Source organism: Enoplosus armatus, chromosome 4 (genome assembly GCF_043641665.1).
Source record: "Enoplosus armatus isolate fEnoArm2 chromosome 4, fEnoArm2.hap1, whole genome shotgun sequence".
In the NCBI taxonomy this organism is placed as follows: Eukaryota; Metazoa; Chordata; class Actinopteri; order Centrarchiformes; family Enoplosidae; genus Enoplosus; species Enoplosus armatus.
The window spans coordinates 9003027-9018161 of record NC_092183.1 but is presented as its reverse complement, the minus strand read 5'-3'; the positions used below and the strand labels follow the sequence as shown (position 1 = coordinate 9018161).

The 15135-nt window shown below is 40.4% G+C and overlaps 1 protein-coding gene across 1 annotated transcript; it reads left to right on the top strand.

Moving 5' to 3' along the window:
• The first annotated feature begins 224 nt into the window (after window positions 1-224).
• lifra (LIF receptor subunit alpha a) lies at window positions 225-14658 on the top strand. The gene is made up of 18 exons (XM_070904741.1): window positions 225-322; window positions 6946-7161; window positions 7393-7529; window positions 7927-8080; window positions 8387-8662; window positions 9032-9158; window positions 9985-10121; window positions 10301-10443; window positions 10632-10785; window positions 11200-11264; window positions 11602-11836; window positions 12053-12238; window positions 12498-12599; window positions 12765-12911; window positions 13187-13324; window positions 13502-13595; window positions 13715-13781; window positions 13963-14658. Exons 2-18 carry the CDS (start codon window positions 7056-7058, stop codon window positions 14656-14658), a joined length of 2964 nt encoding a protein of 987 aa, XP_070760842.1. The 5' UTR covers window positions 225-322; window positions 6946-7055.
• The last annotated feature ends 477 nt before the right edge of the window (window positions 14659-15135 follow it).

The following is a 15135-nucleotide window of genomic DNA, read 5'->3' as shown; positions in this document are numbered from 1 at the left end:
ACACGATATCCAGTAAAATCGGCACCAGCAGAGTTGTGACAGAGGTCTGGACGGGTGTCGTTAACCCGTCTTCCCTGTGTGACTTAAATGTAGCACGACAACGCCCTCTCCCCGGTGCGAAAGCGGTTTAGTCGAAGCCTATTGGTCAGTACAAGCGTCCATCAAACGCCTGGTTCGCTCTATTCCAGTAATCCCAACCTATTCTGGATTCATAGGGAATGGTCTAACAAACTACGTAGCACGGGGGCAGGTTTACTAAAGAGCTGGATTATTGGATATATAACCGAAATATCACTGAAGAGGATTTCTTGCTACATTAGAGGTAAATTTGGTGTTATTTGTCAACTCATAGCAACCTTTAATGTTAGTTCGTAGATGGCAGCTACTGTAGCTAACAGTGTTTTTCCCAAACATCAGTGGCCTGTCTGCGTGTGTGCGGTGGGGTGCTGGCTGCTCTGTAAAATTAAAATGACATTTAGAACTCATCTTGTCCAATTTCAGTACACTGTCTCCCTTTATAAAATGTTGTTAAAAATGATAGCTACATTTATAAAGTGTAACCACCGTCTGTCCGTTATTTACAATAAGACTTTTAATGGTACCCATCACGTTGTCCAGTTGCTAATGCTAATGATGCAAACCGTCCCAGGATGATGCAGTTTGGGATATCTGCTGTATTAGCCACTTTTCCTGGAGGAGTAGAATCAGAGTCAAAAATAGCTACTACACATGACCAATTACTAGGTGTTGAGTGAGCAGGCACATGACTATTATTATTATTATTATTATTGTGTAGTTGGGACCTCAAAGGTGTGGTGTAACTTACAGTTGGATCATGTGTATTTCGTCATCATGGTTGTTTTGCTCACAGATTGAAGAAGATCAGATCAATATTTCTTAGTATTTTGATTACCCAGCCAATATGTAAGTTTCCCGCAGCAAAGGCTGTTTGTTTTCTCTCATGGTCTCAAAAGGATAAGGACCATATTTACTTATGTTGTGAACAAATATAGTTTATTGATCAAATATGGTCTACATGCACAGAGGAGGAGTTGTTTTCCACTCTTTAAACATTAGTATGTTCTCACAGAAAACTGGGTGGGGATGTTATCTCCTATTTTCAAAAATTTAGATCATGTAACAACACACCCTCCTCAGTAGTGGGTTACTTTTACAGGTAACAGTGCATACTAATTATTGTAAAAATTTCCAAGGGACCATTTCAGATCTGTAACAAATGGAAATACAGAAAGTGCATCAAAAGGAAATCAGCAATCATCAGGTGTTATAGTGCTGGTGACTGCACCTGCGCAGGGGACACAAATGATGCCTGTTCATACATCGTTACATTTACATGCAATTGTATAGACGTCTAACAATATCAGCCTTGATACTTTTAATGCTCCTCTTCATTTTTCTGCCATATCCTGTCCCTAATGTTCTTATGGAATAAATCTGCTGTAGTCCTATATGTGGGTGAATTGTAAAAACAGGCGGTTATTTTTCATGCTGCATACTGTCATCCTAGTATGACTCACTACTAGAAACACTGAACATTAGTCAACATAACAAACTGGATGAATGCCAGGCGCCTTCTCGTACCTGGCAGCACAATAGCCGCCCTGTTTGTCTGTTTTCTTTATTACCAGTCACTAGGCTGTGTTTGTGCTAAAAAAGATCAGACTAGTTTGAGTCGCAGCGTGTTTAATTGTACTAAGCCAGTAATTTAGAAGCTAACGTCTGAAAGTATTTTTAAAGGGACTTTTTTACTCACTTCCTGTTGCTTTAGCTTTACTTTACATTCATGAAGGATTACTGGGTAAAGGAAGGAAGGAAGGAAACAACATTTGGTTGAGGTCCAAAAGCTACACACACAGGACTGAATGTCCCTTCTCCACTGAGGTCAGAGCACCGACATTTCACACAGACACAATCATCTGTTCACTCTCTGTTTTTCACTTGTCTTTCACTAGCATCCGGTCTTCCTCTCGTCCCACTTAAAGGTCAAACATAATTAGCTGCAAACTTGGCTTGTGTTTCAAAATGCCACCACACTTATATAGTATACTAGAGGCTTATTTCTTTGGTCCTGGTGGTCATCGTATGACAGTGTAATGACAGCGTTGCTGAGCGTAGGCTGAGAACAGATACAAGTTTTCCCTGGGTTTGGCTTCAGCTTCCATCCCACTCTCTTTTAGTAAAGACAATACTATCAGAGGTTTTAATCGTTTAATATCAAAAACACCACAGCTCACTTTCATCAAAATCTGGTGTCTATTTAGGTAATGATGAAACTTTAAGTTTGTTGTAGAGTTTTCCACGAGTAGTTTTCTTCTCTCAAAGCAGTGGCAGTTTGGAATAATTTTGGCTTTGGCTCCAATTCATTTTTATTTTTGTCTTTGTTTTGGTTCTCGAGAGGATAACATTCCACTTTGTTTTAGGATGTCTTTTAGGCTGAAACTAGTGTTGACACAGTGGATTGACTAAATCAGTGACTTTTTTTGTTTCATTTATCAAATATGAATATCAAACTCTTGCTGGCTACAGCTTGTTAGACAAAACAAATGTAAGAAATCCCTTTGGGCTCTGGAAACCCACGATGGCCGTTTGTTATTTTTTTATGACATTTTACACTAAAACATTTGATTTAACAAAAAATTAATTAATAGATAAATTGATAACTAACCATTTATTCCAGGGCAACATTAGCTGAAAAATAAATGAAATGGTTATTACGTGAAGTAAAGTGCCCCAGCCAACACACATACACACTCACTCACTCAAAGCAAACACACATCTTTTGGATGTTCCAGTAACTCTGGATACATTCTGAATTGCACAATCCCCGAATTCATGTACTGGAAACAGGGCGATGTTACATATTGACTGGGTTTGCTCAAATATTTTAGGGCCAACTAATGCTAAGATGCATATAGAAATAGTAAAATAGGGACAAATGAGGCCTTTTGAGTGAATTTGGATTCTGAGAAATGATAGCATCACAGGGTGGTCAGTCTTGCACAGTATATGTTGCGTGGGAGTATACCTGGACCTGTTCCATGGCTTACTTCAAAAGGTTGCCTTACATAGCTGAATAGTCAAACAGTGGCAAAGTCCAGTGTGGAGAGAGGAGGCGAACTCCAAATCATGACATTGTTTTTTAGGTGAGTCTGTTCCTTCCTAAAATAGGACTACTTCAGGCGTACAGATGAGGTTTAGGCTTAGTTTTTAAGTAACAACACTATCCTTGTGGTTTTTGTAGTTTAGGGTCATATTCATTACTGCTGCAAGGACAAGGACCAGAGCCCAGCAGAGAAGTATTGATTTGTGTGTTGGTGTGCATTTGTGGCTATCAGTTTCTTGGTCAGATTTCCCAGAATCTACGGCTGATTTTCCCGCTTCCCATTAATGCACTATGTTTTTTTTCAGGGCTGAGATGGTTGTAGAATATATTGGGGGTTGTAAAATGTTTCAGCCTGGTGCTGAAGTTGGGGAAAAAAATCTTCTTTAGGATCCAGGACCACTGACACATATAACTCCTCTTTTCATGTGGGCACCCACTAGGCCTGCAACAGGCTCAGAAACCATTTTGTTGCTGGCACATAAGTGTGTGAAACATTGACTCCACACAGCTCTATTTATGTTGAGCCATGACTCTGAATTTCATCAGGAGGTGATGTTTTTAAAGCCAGAAACACACTAGAAGGTCTCAGCAGCACACATCTGGGTTAACAAAAGTATTCAGATCCTACTAACCAAGTCAAACTAAAGAAGTCATATTAAGAGTGGTGATGGTTTAGTTGTTCTTTTGGCTGCAGAAATAGTTGCTGGGTAGAGGCTCTGCAGTATTTACATTGTATTAATTTAGCAGCAGCCTCCAGGTGTTACACTACCATACAATGCATCAATAATTGTGCATACAAAACAAACAACTGGATGGATATGACCTTAAAGTTCATTCATGTACACTTCATGTTTGACTAGGAGCTCTTTTAAAACCAAATGTGAAACCACTTAAGGAGCCAGCAGTAAAGGCACATCTGAGAATTGAAATTCCTCTCTTCCCGTGCTGCTTAAAAATCATCTAAAGGAAAGGAAATGTTGCAGTGTACCAGATAAATGATTATCAAGGTGTTCTTCTTATATTCCTTTAGACTTCATGTAAACAAGATGTGCTATGCTGTCATTTAAATGTTGTTACACAATTTACTGGTGTTTTTACTGTACTAAAAGGTTTTCAAACAGTCCCTTGGAATGTTATATTAATATCTGACCCTTATAATTATTATTTTCAGTATAATCTTATCATTGCATTTTATCCTTGTATTTGCATTCTATCTTTCACCATCACTTGGCATGAAACATTGAGCAGGCAGTTAGATAAGCAGGCTATAACAGTGTTCCTGTCTTCTTTTCCCATAATGTAAGCTTTCTCTTCTCTGGAATCAGTGAGCCTGTGTGTATTTGTTTGTGTAGCCTCATGTGAAGTTCAATTGTGTGCTGCAAGTCTTCAACACCTGTAGCAGCATGTTTTGCTCCCTGCACTGTGAAAGGAAATCAACTGTATATCATCCACCTTTATTCTTGAAAAAAAAAAAGATTGCAGGGTTGTGTTTCATTCTTAACGTCATTTGTTACCGCTTTTCAGACGAATAGATAGCTATTGCTAAAGTTGGATATCTACGTTTTTTCTTGTTTTAATCTATCAGACACTAGACGTGTTTCGGTAAACGTATTTTTATGTGCATCACATTAGAAAAGCTGCATGGAAACGACAAAATTCAGTAAGACTACAATTGTGCAAAAACGTTTTGGTGCTTGCTTGAGGTGGTTTTTACTTTTGCCGAAAAAGAGTTGATGCGCTAAATGGGATATGGAAACACCTTTGCTGAAAATGTTCTGACGTAGCGAACATGACTGCTCTGCTGTTTCTGCTGAACCGTTCAGATCCACACTCCAATCCGGAAGACAAAATGGCATTTCTTTTTGGCAACATTTCAAAAGGTCACTCAAAATTCGCTTGACAATTGACTACTGATAAGTTATGAAACCAGATGCAGAAAATAATTCTTCTCATAGGTTTGCAGTGGTCACATTATAAATCAAGTGAAATAAAAAAAAATTATATTAGGATCTCACTATATTGTCTGACTGGTCTGTTTTGTTTCACAAATATGCTTCAGGTTAGGGTTTGACTGTCTTATTCAGTTATTCAAAATGGGCTTTGCTTGTGTGTTTGTGCCTGTGTGTGTACTTTTTACGTTCAGGTCATGTTGTTGCAGTAATGGGCTTGGCAGTACTTGGGAGCATTGTTTTATCAAGCTCCAAAGCTGTTTGAGGCCTGTCTCAGCCTGTCTCAAGGGAAACCAGACGAACTGCACTGCAGCATTTTGGTGACAGTTAAATCCACAAACATCAGAGATCAGCAGATATTTATATACACAAACGTGCACATTCAGGCTCATCAAGGCAGAGGCTCATAACGAAACTATTGCAACATCTCCCCTTTCTGATTTAAACAGGAATGTCTTTGATTTGTCTTTCTGTTTTTAGAGCGAACAGCAGTCACATCACATACATGCTGAGCCTTGACGTTGCATTCCCCACCTAGATGTTTTTGCAGTTAACCTATTTTTTTTTCTGTATGCCAAGCCGAAACAGTTTGTATCTTGTTCTAGTCCCTTTATATCCCCATTATTACGTTAGCGTTGCAGTACTACCAATGTGGTTTTGTTGAATCCATCTTTACTGCAACTAACAATTATTTAAATTTTAGATGAATCTGCTGATTATTTCCTCAATCCATCAATTAATTTGGTCTATAAAACTTCAAAAAATAGTGACAAATTCCTAGAAATTTCCGAAAGTCCTAGGTGACATCTTTACATTGCTTGTTTAGTCAGATACACAGTCCAAAATCCAAAGATATTCAGTTTATTATCACTCAAAACAATCAACATAGTTGCTGATTAATTTTCTGTCCATTCATAGATCCATTGTTTCAGCTCTATTCTAAATTTTTGTTAACTTGCTGTAACTGCTGTAAAAGCGTCAGTGAACAGTAGTGTAGCCTATCACTAGTTTATTCCAAAACATTGGTATGCTAAACTTGGTAGGAGAGCACAAAATGTAAAAGTACCAGTATGTGGTTGTAGCAGACAGCCAGCCAGTGAGCAAGTTGTGGCAATGCAACTTTCTGGCTAAAGGTGTCCGTGGAAGGAGGTGTGTTGACACTAAAAATTAATACCTTTCAGTATAAACCAGGTTATGCTGGTGGATGAATATTTCCCTGGAAAAAATGGTTCCATGTATCTTCAGCTGTATCTTCATTGCTTCCAACTGCCTTTGAAATAGGTGTGTTTGTGTCATGCATGTAGTACAAAAAAAAGCGTGTGCTATTCATCAACACAAGTTGAGAAGAGAACAGGTGAACTGGATAAGCAACAAGTGCAAGCTTTATATATAACACCGTTCTCTGACTTGTGTGTTTTCACATCTCTCCTCAAAGCAGCTGCGATGTGTTTTCCTATGTTGATGTAAAATTTGGCTTTTCCTGGCAGTGGTACTTCTGGCTTTGGCGTGCATTCATGCAACACACACAACTGGCAGGGAAGCATTGCAGAAACTCAACACTGTGTAACAGATTGCAGCTCCTCCCCAGGACCTAGCAGTGATAAGAGCAAACTAGCTGAATCTCAAGAGACATTTTATGAAATTACTGTGCATGCCAGAATATTCCATGCAAAAGGTTGGCATGCCAACTTCAGTTTCACAACAGCTGCCCACACCCCAACACAACCTTCATAGTTTCATTTAACAAATTAGCTGACAAATCCTTACTTTCTCACCATGAATTACCTCGCAGCTTGGGTGTTTACCTTTCTTTTTTAATTATGTTTGTGCTTTAGCAGGTCTACACATTTACCATTTTTTCTTTTCCCACAGGGCACCCTCTGTCCGTGTCTTGCCTCTCAGGATGTCTAGCATGGTGTGACAGTAGTGGAGAGGACCACCCCCTTAGGATCTGCAGACAGTGACTCTGCCAGTTGATCAACATGCCTCATTTAAGTGTCAGTCTCAGCTCAAATCCTATCTGGAGCCCTGTCTGGCTCATCTGTGTTCTCCTGGGCCTCTCAGCCATACACACTCATGCTAAAGATGGTAAGAACCAAACTAAATAGCTTCGGATACATCAAATAATAATCTGCAACGCTCAATGCACGTGATGTTGAAAGTGTTGAATGTTGAAGCAATATAGCAGGTTCATATGAAAAGCTTTGCCCTTTGGTTCTGCAGGGCTGATACTAAAACCATGTTTGCATTGAGTCTGTATGCTTTGCCATTTAAATCACGTTATCCTGTCCCAATCTTTTTTTTTTTTTTTCTCTCCAGTTCTTACTGTACCCCAGCAGGTGAGCCTGTCCGCCAACATCTATACACAGCAAATATCAATATCCTGGCTGGGAGGAGAAGCCACAACCTTTGACCTCATGATTCTAAGAACTGAACTCAATGAAACAGTGTTCTACGTAAGAGCATTTTTGTTTTTAATTTGTTATTAACAAAGTTATATTACAAGTTGGTTACATTCTCATGTGAAAGGAGCTATAGCCCGGCCGATACAGTATTTTTGAGGCTGATGTATATAAGAGTTTTTAAATAATCTGATAAGGATATACTGATGTTGATTTTCTTTACACAACCCACATATATTGGCTTGGCTGATTTATTGGTCGGGATCAAAAAGCAGCTTTCAAAGCCAAATGTATTTTATTTACCTCTGCGGTACATTTTGCTGTAATATTTCATTTGCTTTTACATATTGTCATAGGTTATGCAGATAATATAATGATTCAGAAGAGTTTGTTTCTTTTCCTGCATGAGCTATGACTTTCCCTCACTTTGTTTTCTGTGTGTTACCTGTAGGAGACGGTGTCTGTTACAGTGGACCAGGTGAGTGGTCGGCATCAGTGGACCTGGACCTCAGTTGAGCCTCTGGAGTGTACCTCTCTGTCGATCAAAATTCGCTCTAGAGATGGACAGACAACAAGTGAATGGAGCAACACTCAGATACTTCAAGGTCAGAGGGGCAATAATTAAATCTATATATATTATAGGACACCAATAATTAGAGAAACACAAATACTGATTTGCCTGACTTGTCAATTTGGGATTAACATAATGTATTTATTCTTTCAGAGGGAGTGAAGGCCATTTCTTATTCAAATTCTTTCTTTCTCTTAAATCTCATTCTTCAGCCAAACAAATGATTTTCCTTTGTACCTTAATATAGATCTCTATTTATATCTCCCTCTCTCCTTTTGCCTTTCATTTGGACATTTTGAATACTCGACTTTCTTCTTTCTCCCCCACTCCTTCTTTTCAGGAAGCGATCTCCCCAGCAATGAGACATTCCAGATGTACCCTCAGGACAGAGTTGTGCCCGTGGGAGCCAACACCACCTTCTGTTGCATTGTGGAAGAGGGGAGGCTCTTTGGTACCATCTACTATGGCATCACAGTCATGAACGCGACACGACTGAGTAGGCGAAGTTACACCACTACCGTGGTTAATCAGAGACCGTCCGGCGGGTCGGGAACCAACGTCTTCTGTTACGACAACCCGAAGATAAAACTTACTGGCACAGTGGTGTTTGTTGGATGTAAGATGAATAACTGGATGGATAAGGGCTGAAGTGTGAATAGTTACCATATCTAAGATGAGTTAGAATGTGTTAGCACAAAGTACTGTAAATAGGTAATTAAAAGAGATAAATTATAGATGTCACTGAAAGTGACTTGTTTCAGTTATGCTGTTATACAGCTTGTGAATTTTTATTATACAAGAGTTTGTTTATCTGAAAAGATTCTTGAACAGTTCTGTTGATGATAATGAATGATTGTGTGAAAGAGTCTGTAGGTTGTTCCAGAGCTTGTCTTTTAAATAAATCTAATAATTATTTATGTATCTATATATTTATATGATTGAAGCAAGTAACAAAAGTATATATACTTCTTGTCCCCTTCCCCAGATCCACCAATGCCCAGTGATTTCGCGTGTGAGACTCGTGACTTAACCTCAGCTGTGTGCCAGTGGAACGAAGGACGAGACACACACTTGCATGGCAGACGAGAAACATTCTACTCACTGAACAAGAGGTACCAAAGCCACACTCGCAAACACAATAAATAACTTTTAAAAATAGCCAAACCTCACCTGTGCTCACACATGTACTTAACAAAATGGCTGTAACCAGACCTAAAACCTGATACTATGTCGGAAACCATAAGACTCGGGTTGGGTAGCAGAACTGCACACACTAACTCATTCACAAAAAGCAGGCTACAGATTCTAAAATACGTGGAGACGGACACAAGCTCAATAGATCTCTGATTTGGAGATTTCTTAACAGATCACTATCCCCAAAAGGATTTAGTAGTAGTGTAGCATCATGCTAAAATCACATATTTGCTATCACAAAATAATTAGTTAGTTGGAACCAGACCCACCTTTTCAGGCTGTCTCAGTATGGTCATGCATTCCACACACACAAGTACACACTAGTTCAATTGGTGATCCTTTTGGCCAGATTCACAGTAATTCATAGATGGGCCAGGATGTGGTACAATGTCACTTTGTTTCTGACATAATATTCGTGCATTATTTATGATTGTTCCCTCTGCCTTTCTCTAAAACGTGTTTTCTGCCCAGAAAAAAATCCACCAAGAGAGAGAGAATGACAAGAAATATAAAGCACTTAGTCTAAGTAACCACTTGCTGCTTCTGTGTGTCCATTTAACATTGATAGCAGATTGGCCGTCTGCCAGACCTTTTACAGGAATTGTCTGAAGACTGGCCAGAAGTTACATTGTGTTAAACTGTAGGTTAGATTGAGCATCTGAAGTGATTATATTTTGTTGTAATTTAATTTGGTTGTTTTGATTTTCACACTCACGTTTTTTTAATGTTGTGTTTTGTTTGTAGGAACTGTACTAGGGGCAACCTGCTGCAGAAGCAGATAGAGTGTAGTGTGGACCAGTGGGAGGGTAACTGGACACTGGTAGCTGCTAATCCTCTCGGCCAATACAGCCTCACTGACTCTGCTGAACTCAGTCACAGAAGTAGGTCCATCACCCTTACCTTATCAAAATCAATACATGGATACACACTAAGAAGAAAAAGTCATATAAACTTTTTATTACCAAAATAGAGGTAAACATAGACATGAAATACACCCATAATAGTGTCTTCTTTTTATCCCCTCAGTTCACTGATTGTTGTTTCACCCTTTCTCCCTTAGTCCATCCAGTAGCACCAGCGAACCTGAACTCTGTCGTCCATGCCTGGAATGCCACTGTGATGTGGGAGTGGAAGTACAGCAACTATTCCTCCCTGGCTCTTGTCTGCCAGGTAGAGCTTGCCTCCCATGGGTACAAAACACAGGTTAGTTTTCTTTGTGTGGGCTAATGTGTGTGTGTGTTGCAGGGGAAGACCACTTGTCCATCTGTTTGTGTTTGTTTGCTGACCCAACACATTACTTTCAACAAATGCAAGCTTGTATCTGCATGTTCTCTCCATTTGTGTGAACATCAATGTACCAAACAGTAATGAAGTCTAATGTGTGTGTCCAGCGTACCTTCTCTGGTGTGGGCCTGCGGTCAGTGGTTCTATCGGACCTGTATCCTGATGAGGATTACAGTGTTCAAGTCCGCTGCGGTGCCCAGCAGAATTTTTGGAAGTGGGGAAATTGGAGCAAACTGTGTTCCTTTAAAACCAACACCTATGGTAAGGGTTTTATTTGTGGTATCTATTTTTTTTCGATTGATGGTTTAGTCTATAAAATCTTTTGATTGCTTGTTTTGTCTGGCCAACCAATCCAAATACCAAAGTTGATATAAAACCAAGAAAAGCTGCAAATTCTCACAATTTAAAGGTTGCAACTAGTTAATGAGTGGCATTTTTGCCTGATAAATAACTTATATTATGGATTGATTATCAATTGGTAATCAGTTGCTGACAACAGTTGTTATTGATTAATTTTCTACAGATCAACTAATTGTTTTAGCCCTACCATAAATGGGCATCAGTCAAGTGCCATACCAGGATGCCCCAAGTAGTAGAAATGTCACTTAACTGTAATTGTGAAACAGCAAAAGAAAAAGTTTTTCATTTGTATTATTTCTTTTGGTCATCTCTTAGTTCCAGATGCTCCTGATGTGTGGGTGTGGATAAACAGAGACAACACTGGGCAGGTCATCTGGAAGGTAATTTTTGGGTTTCTGTTTTAAAATTGAATTGATTTAGATTTAGATTGTAGATTTACAATCAACAATGTGCTATTTATACTGTGGAGACCACAAATTTGCAGCGGGTTCACTTAAACCACAATCAGATGACACAAGTGCATTACCTGTCAGGGTTCTTCTGTTTTAGTCTTTATCCTTTGTGTCTGTACTTCCTCCTTTTACTCTCTTTTTCCATTTTGATGTAAAGAAGCTTGACCTGTTGTGAATATGTATCATCTGAAAAAGTAAGAGGTGATTTAAAACCGCCTCTGTCTTTCTCTCCCTCCTTCCTTCCCTTTCACTGGATTTCTTCTAGCCTCTAACTCGAAGACAGAGCCACGGTCAGATCACAGGTTATGAAGTTACCTTCTGGAGCCCTGAAGAAAATCTACAGCACACACACAGCTTTTCTCCGGATACTTCTGCTGCTCCAATCAACCTCACACAGATCGCTACCTTCAGCAGTGACAAGGTCATAGCAACCGTCATTGCAAAAAACGCTGATTGGGTGTCTCAACCTACAAGTTTACTTATACCTCCATGTTTGACAGGTATGTGGAAATGGAGATAGAGTGTTTGGGATGTTTTAGCATATAAGAAACCAGTAAGAAGGCAAGATGTTTTTAGATAGTGAGAGCAACTTGATGATTTGTCTGGTTCCAACAGTCATGAAACACTTAAAAGACTAAAGCAGCAGTCAGTTATAAAAGGAGAATACAAAGACATGCAGTTTTTATATTGCTGTATACATATTTTCTTCTTTCCAGGTGTGGAACCCCTTGCTGTGTCCAGGACAGTTAATACGGACAGAGGTTTCCCTCTGTTCTGGCAGAGCAATGCCAACGCCACCAGTGGTTATGTGGTAGAGTGGCATGATGCTTCCTGTACGTGGGACTGCCCTGTGGAGTGGATCAAGGTGGCCGCTGGAAACACCAATGTCTCCATTGAGTCAGGTATGCCAGCCTTGATGCCTCCTTTTAAAAAGAAATCAACCATGTTTTCAGCATATTACAAATGTATTCTATGTATTTCTACAGTCACTACAGGCTATCTTTGTCCCCCTGCTATTCTTGGCTATGGACAGTGTTTAATAATTCAAAAAGTAAACAGGATTTTCACCTTTCCATACCCTCAAACGTAACTTTAATCTCTCGTATCTGCCATTTTAAATTAAACTTTATAATACATAATAATCTCTTTCTTTACCATTAGCCAACTTCCAGCCGGGTGTGAGGTACAGCTTTTCCCTGTACAGTTGCTCCTCCGAGGCCCCAGAGCTGCTGCAACGCTGGCAGGGATACACGCAGGAGCTGGGTAAGGATAGCACTGCATGTGGAAAGCTTATCTTTTTATAAGAAGCAGTGACTTCAGAAATCATACTCATGCATTTTAATTGCCGAATCTTTGTTCTCATTCTCTCTGTTACATCTCCCACCCTTCTCTTCTCTTTTCTTCCTCCTTTCCTTGCGGCTTCCACAGTCCCTTCCAGTTCTGTCCCTCTGTCAGCCAGTCAGCAGGAATCTGATATTCTCCTTACCTGGGGAGAGATCCCGCTGGTCAACAGAAGAGGCTTCCTCCTGGGCTACAACATTTACTTAAGTAACGGCTCCCACCTCACAATTCTAGGTAAATGTTATGATGTGACGTGCCGCCTCTTGTAAAGAGTACAGCTGTTACAGAGGAGTGCTTCAAAAAGGAACCATATACACAACATGCATAATTCATGTTATAACACTCATCAAAATATCTTGTAGAAAGTGCATTTTTTATCCTCTGTGAGACACTCATTTTCCTCCTCATTGCTCCCTCTCCTGCTTCTCTCTTTTTCTCCTTCTTTTCTTTCTTTTCCTTCTTTTCCATGCCTCTCTCCCCTTTTGTTTTTCACCCTGTCCTTTGAACAGCCAGTCTGTCAGACCTTGGAAGCAGGAACTACACAGTAAAAGGTTTCCCTGAGGGCTCCTATAAATTTACTGTCAAGGCCTACACCTCAGCAGGCGAAGACACAGGCGCCACTGCCTCCATAACACTGGAGCAATACAGTATGTGAATGTATACTTATATCTGTATAGCTATGACTAGTTATTAACATTTGTGTTAATTCTACAACTTTCACTATTCCTATTGTTTGATGTGCTCTTGTATAAACAAGTGCTTGCAGGTAACCACACTCCTTCAAGTCTAACAACTCTAATATTTCTACTGTCTTGTCCTGACAGCTGATTGGCTGATCCTGGAAATCTTGGCTTCTCTGGGAATAACAGCCTTGTTCCTGATCATTGTCACCTTCATTTGCTACAAGAAAAGGAAATGGTGAGACTGTTATGCTCCTATCCTATGTCTCTCTCCACTGTAGATAAAGCAACATTTGTAAAGACACCTACCACACAGGCAAATGTATGTTTACAAGTGACATTTTGCTTTGTCACCAGGGTGAAAAAGGCGTTCTATCCAGACATACCTGAGCCCAAGCTGTCTGGTGATTGGTCCAGGCCACAGGTGCAGTATCAGTGCACTCTGACCCTCACAACTCATTGTGTGCTAATTCTATATATGGAACTTACAATTGACTGTTCCCTATTTTTGTATTTTTTGATCATTGCTAGTGAGAAGACTATGAGGCGGTTTCTCCTGTTTGAACTGACTGAAGTAAAGTGTTTAATCACTGTTTGTCTTACAGGGGCCGTTGGATTTGAAGCCATCTCCCCACAGTATGGTCCATGTTGTGGAAAAGCCTGAGTGGGATTCTAGTAAAGAAGTGCTTGTTGTCATTCCTGAAGAAGACGAGGATGAAGAAGGGCAGGGGATAGGAGACGAGCCAGTTGACACAGATGAGCCAACGTCATTACGCTACTACAACCAAGTGGTAGATGAGCGGCCCATACGACCATTTTTCCCAGACTCCTCTGCTTCCTCTGCATCTTCTTTGGATTCAGCACGCACAGATGTGACGTACACAGGGATTCAGACCTCAGGGTCTTCTTTGGTCTTCCAGCTGGATCCACAGGGCTCCGCTGAGGGCCTTCAACCTCAGGCTGATCTGTCTGTCAGCTGTGGAGGTGGAGGAGGGGGTTACCGGCCCCAGATGCAACCTAGAGCCCCATGTGATGACATGGGCCTAGCTTCACATGAGCCTTTCCTAGAGCCCCAGGCTGCCAGTGCTGGAGGCTACAAACCCCAGAGCTCCTGGCATTTGGACTCCCCCGTGGAGGCCGAGGAAAGTGGCGGCCTGGCACCCTCTCTTGGATCCCCCACCTCCATTGCTTCCACTCAGTTCCTCCTCCCTGATGGAGAGGAACATGCAGAGGAGAAACGACAGCTGTCATCATCGGCAGCAACCTGGTTCACCAATCTGCTGTCATCCACAAAGCCGTGATATCATCTCTCTCTCACAACTAACAGCCAGGCCAGGGGGGTTAACATGAAACTTTGAGATTCATTACTGTTGCCAGTGTCATGCATCAAACTAGCCTAGCCTATAATGGTCTATGTAAATATCCCCTCTGATGTAGCACTACAGTCTTACAGTTGCACTTTGACAGCAGGTTAATTATTCTATTTAAGGTGTTTATTCCAAACATACAGAAATATGCATATAGTTCATTTTCTCTTTCATGCAAGTATGAAAAATATTCAAATCTGTATATTTATATGTCAAAACACTTCTATTCTGACAACAACTCTCTTCAAAACATTTCTTCATACCTCTTTTCCACCATATTTATTGCACCCCCTGGCAACCTGGTGGCTGTTACATCGTCTCACTGCCTTTTTTGTGACTCCCTATAATGGGCATTTAGCAATGGCATATCCTGTGTTGCAGTTGAGTATATCCAGTTTTTAGCTTGCATTT

Excerpts from the sequence above, each read along its gene's own strand:
- lifra (XM_070904741.1), top strand. The coding sequence starts at position 7,056 with ATGCCTCATTTAAGTGTCAGTCTCAGCTCAAATCCTATCTGGAGCCCT. Across the intron at positions 10,122-10,300 it reads TGCTGAACTCAGTCACAGAA|TCCATCCAGTAGCACCAGCG; the intron begins GTAGGTCCATCA and ends TTTCTCCCTTAG. Across the intron at positions 12,912-13,186 it reads CTCCCACCTCACAATTCTAG|CCAGTCTGTCAGACCTTGGA; the intron begins GTAAATGTTATG and ends TCCTTTGAACAG.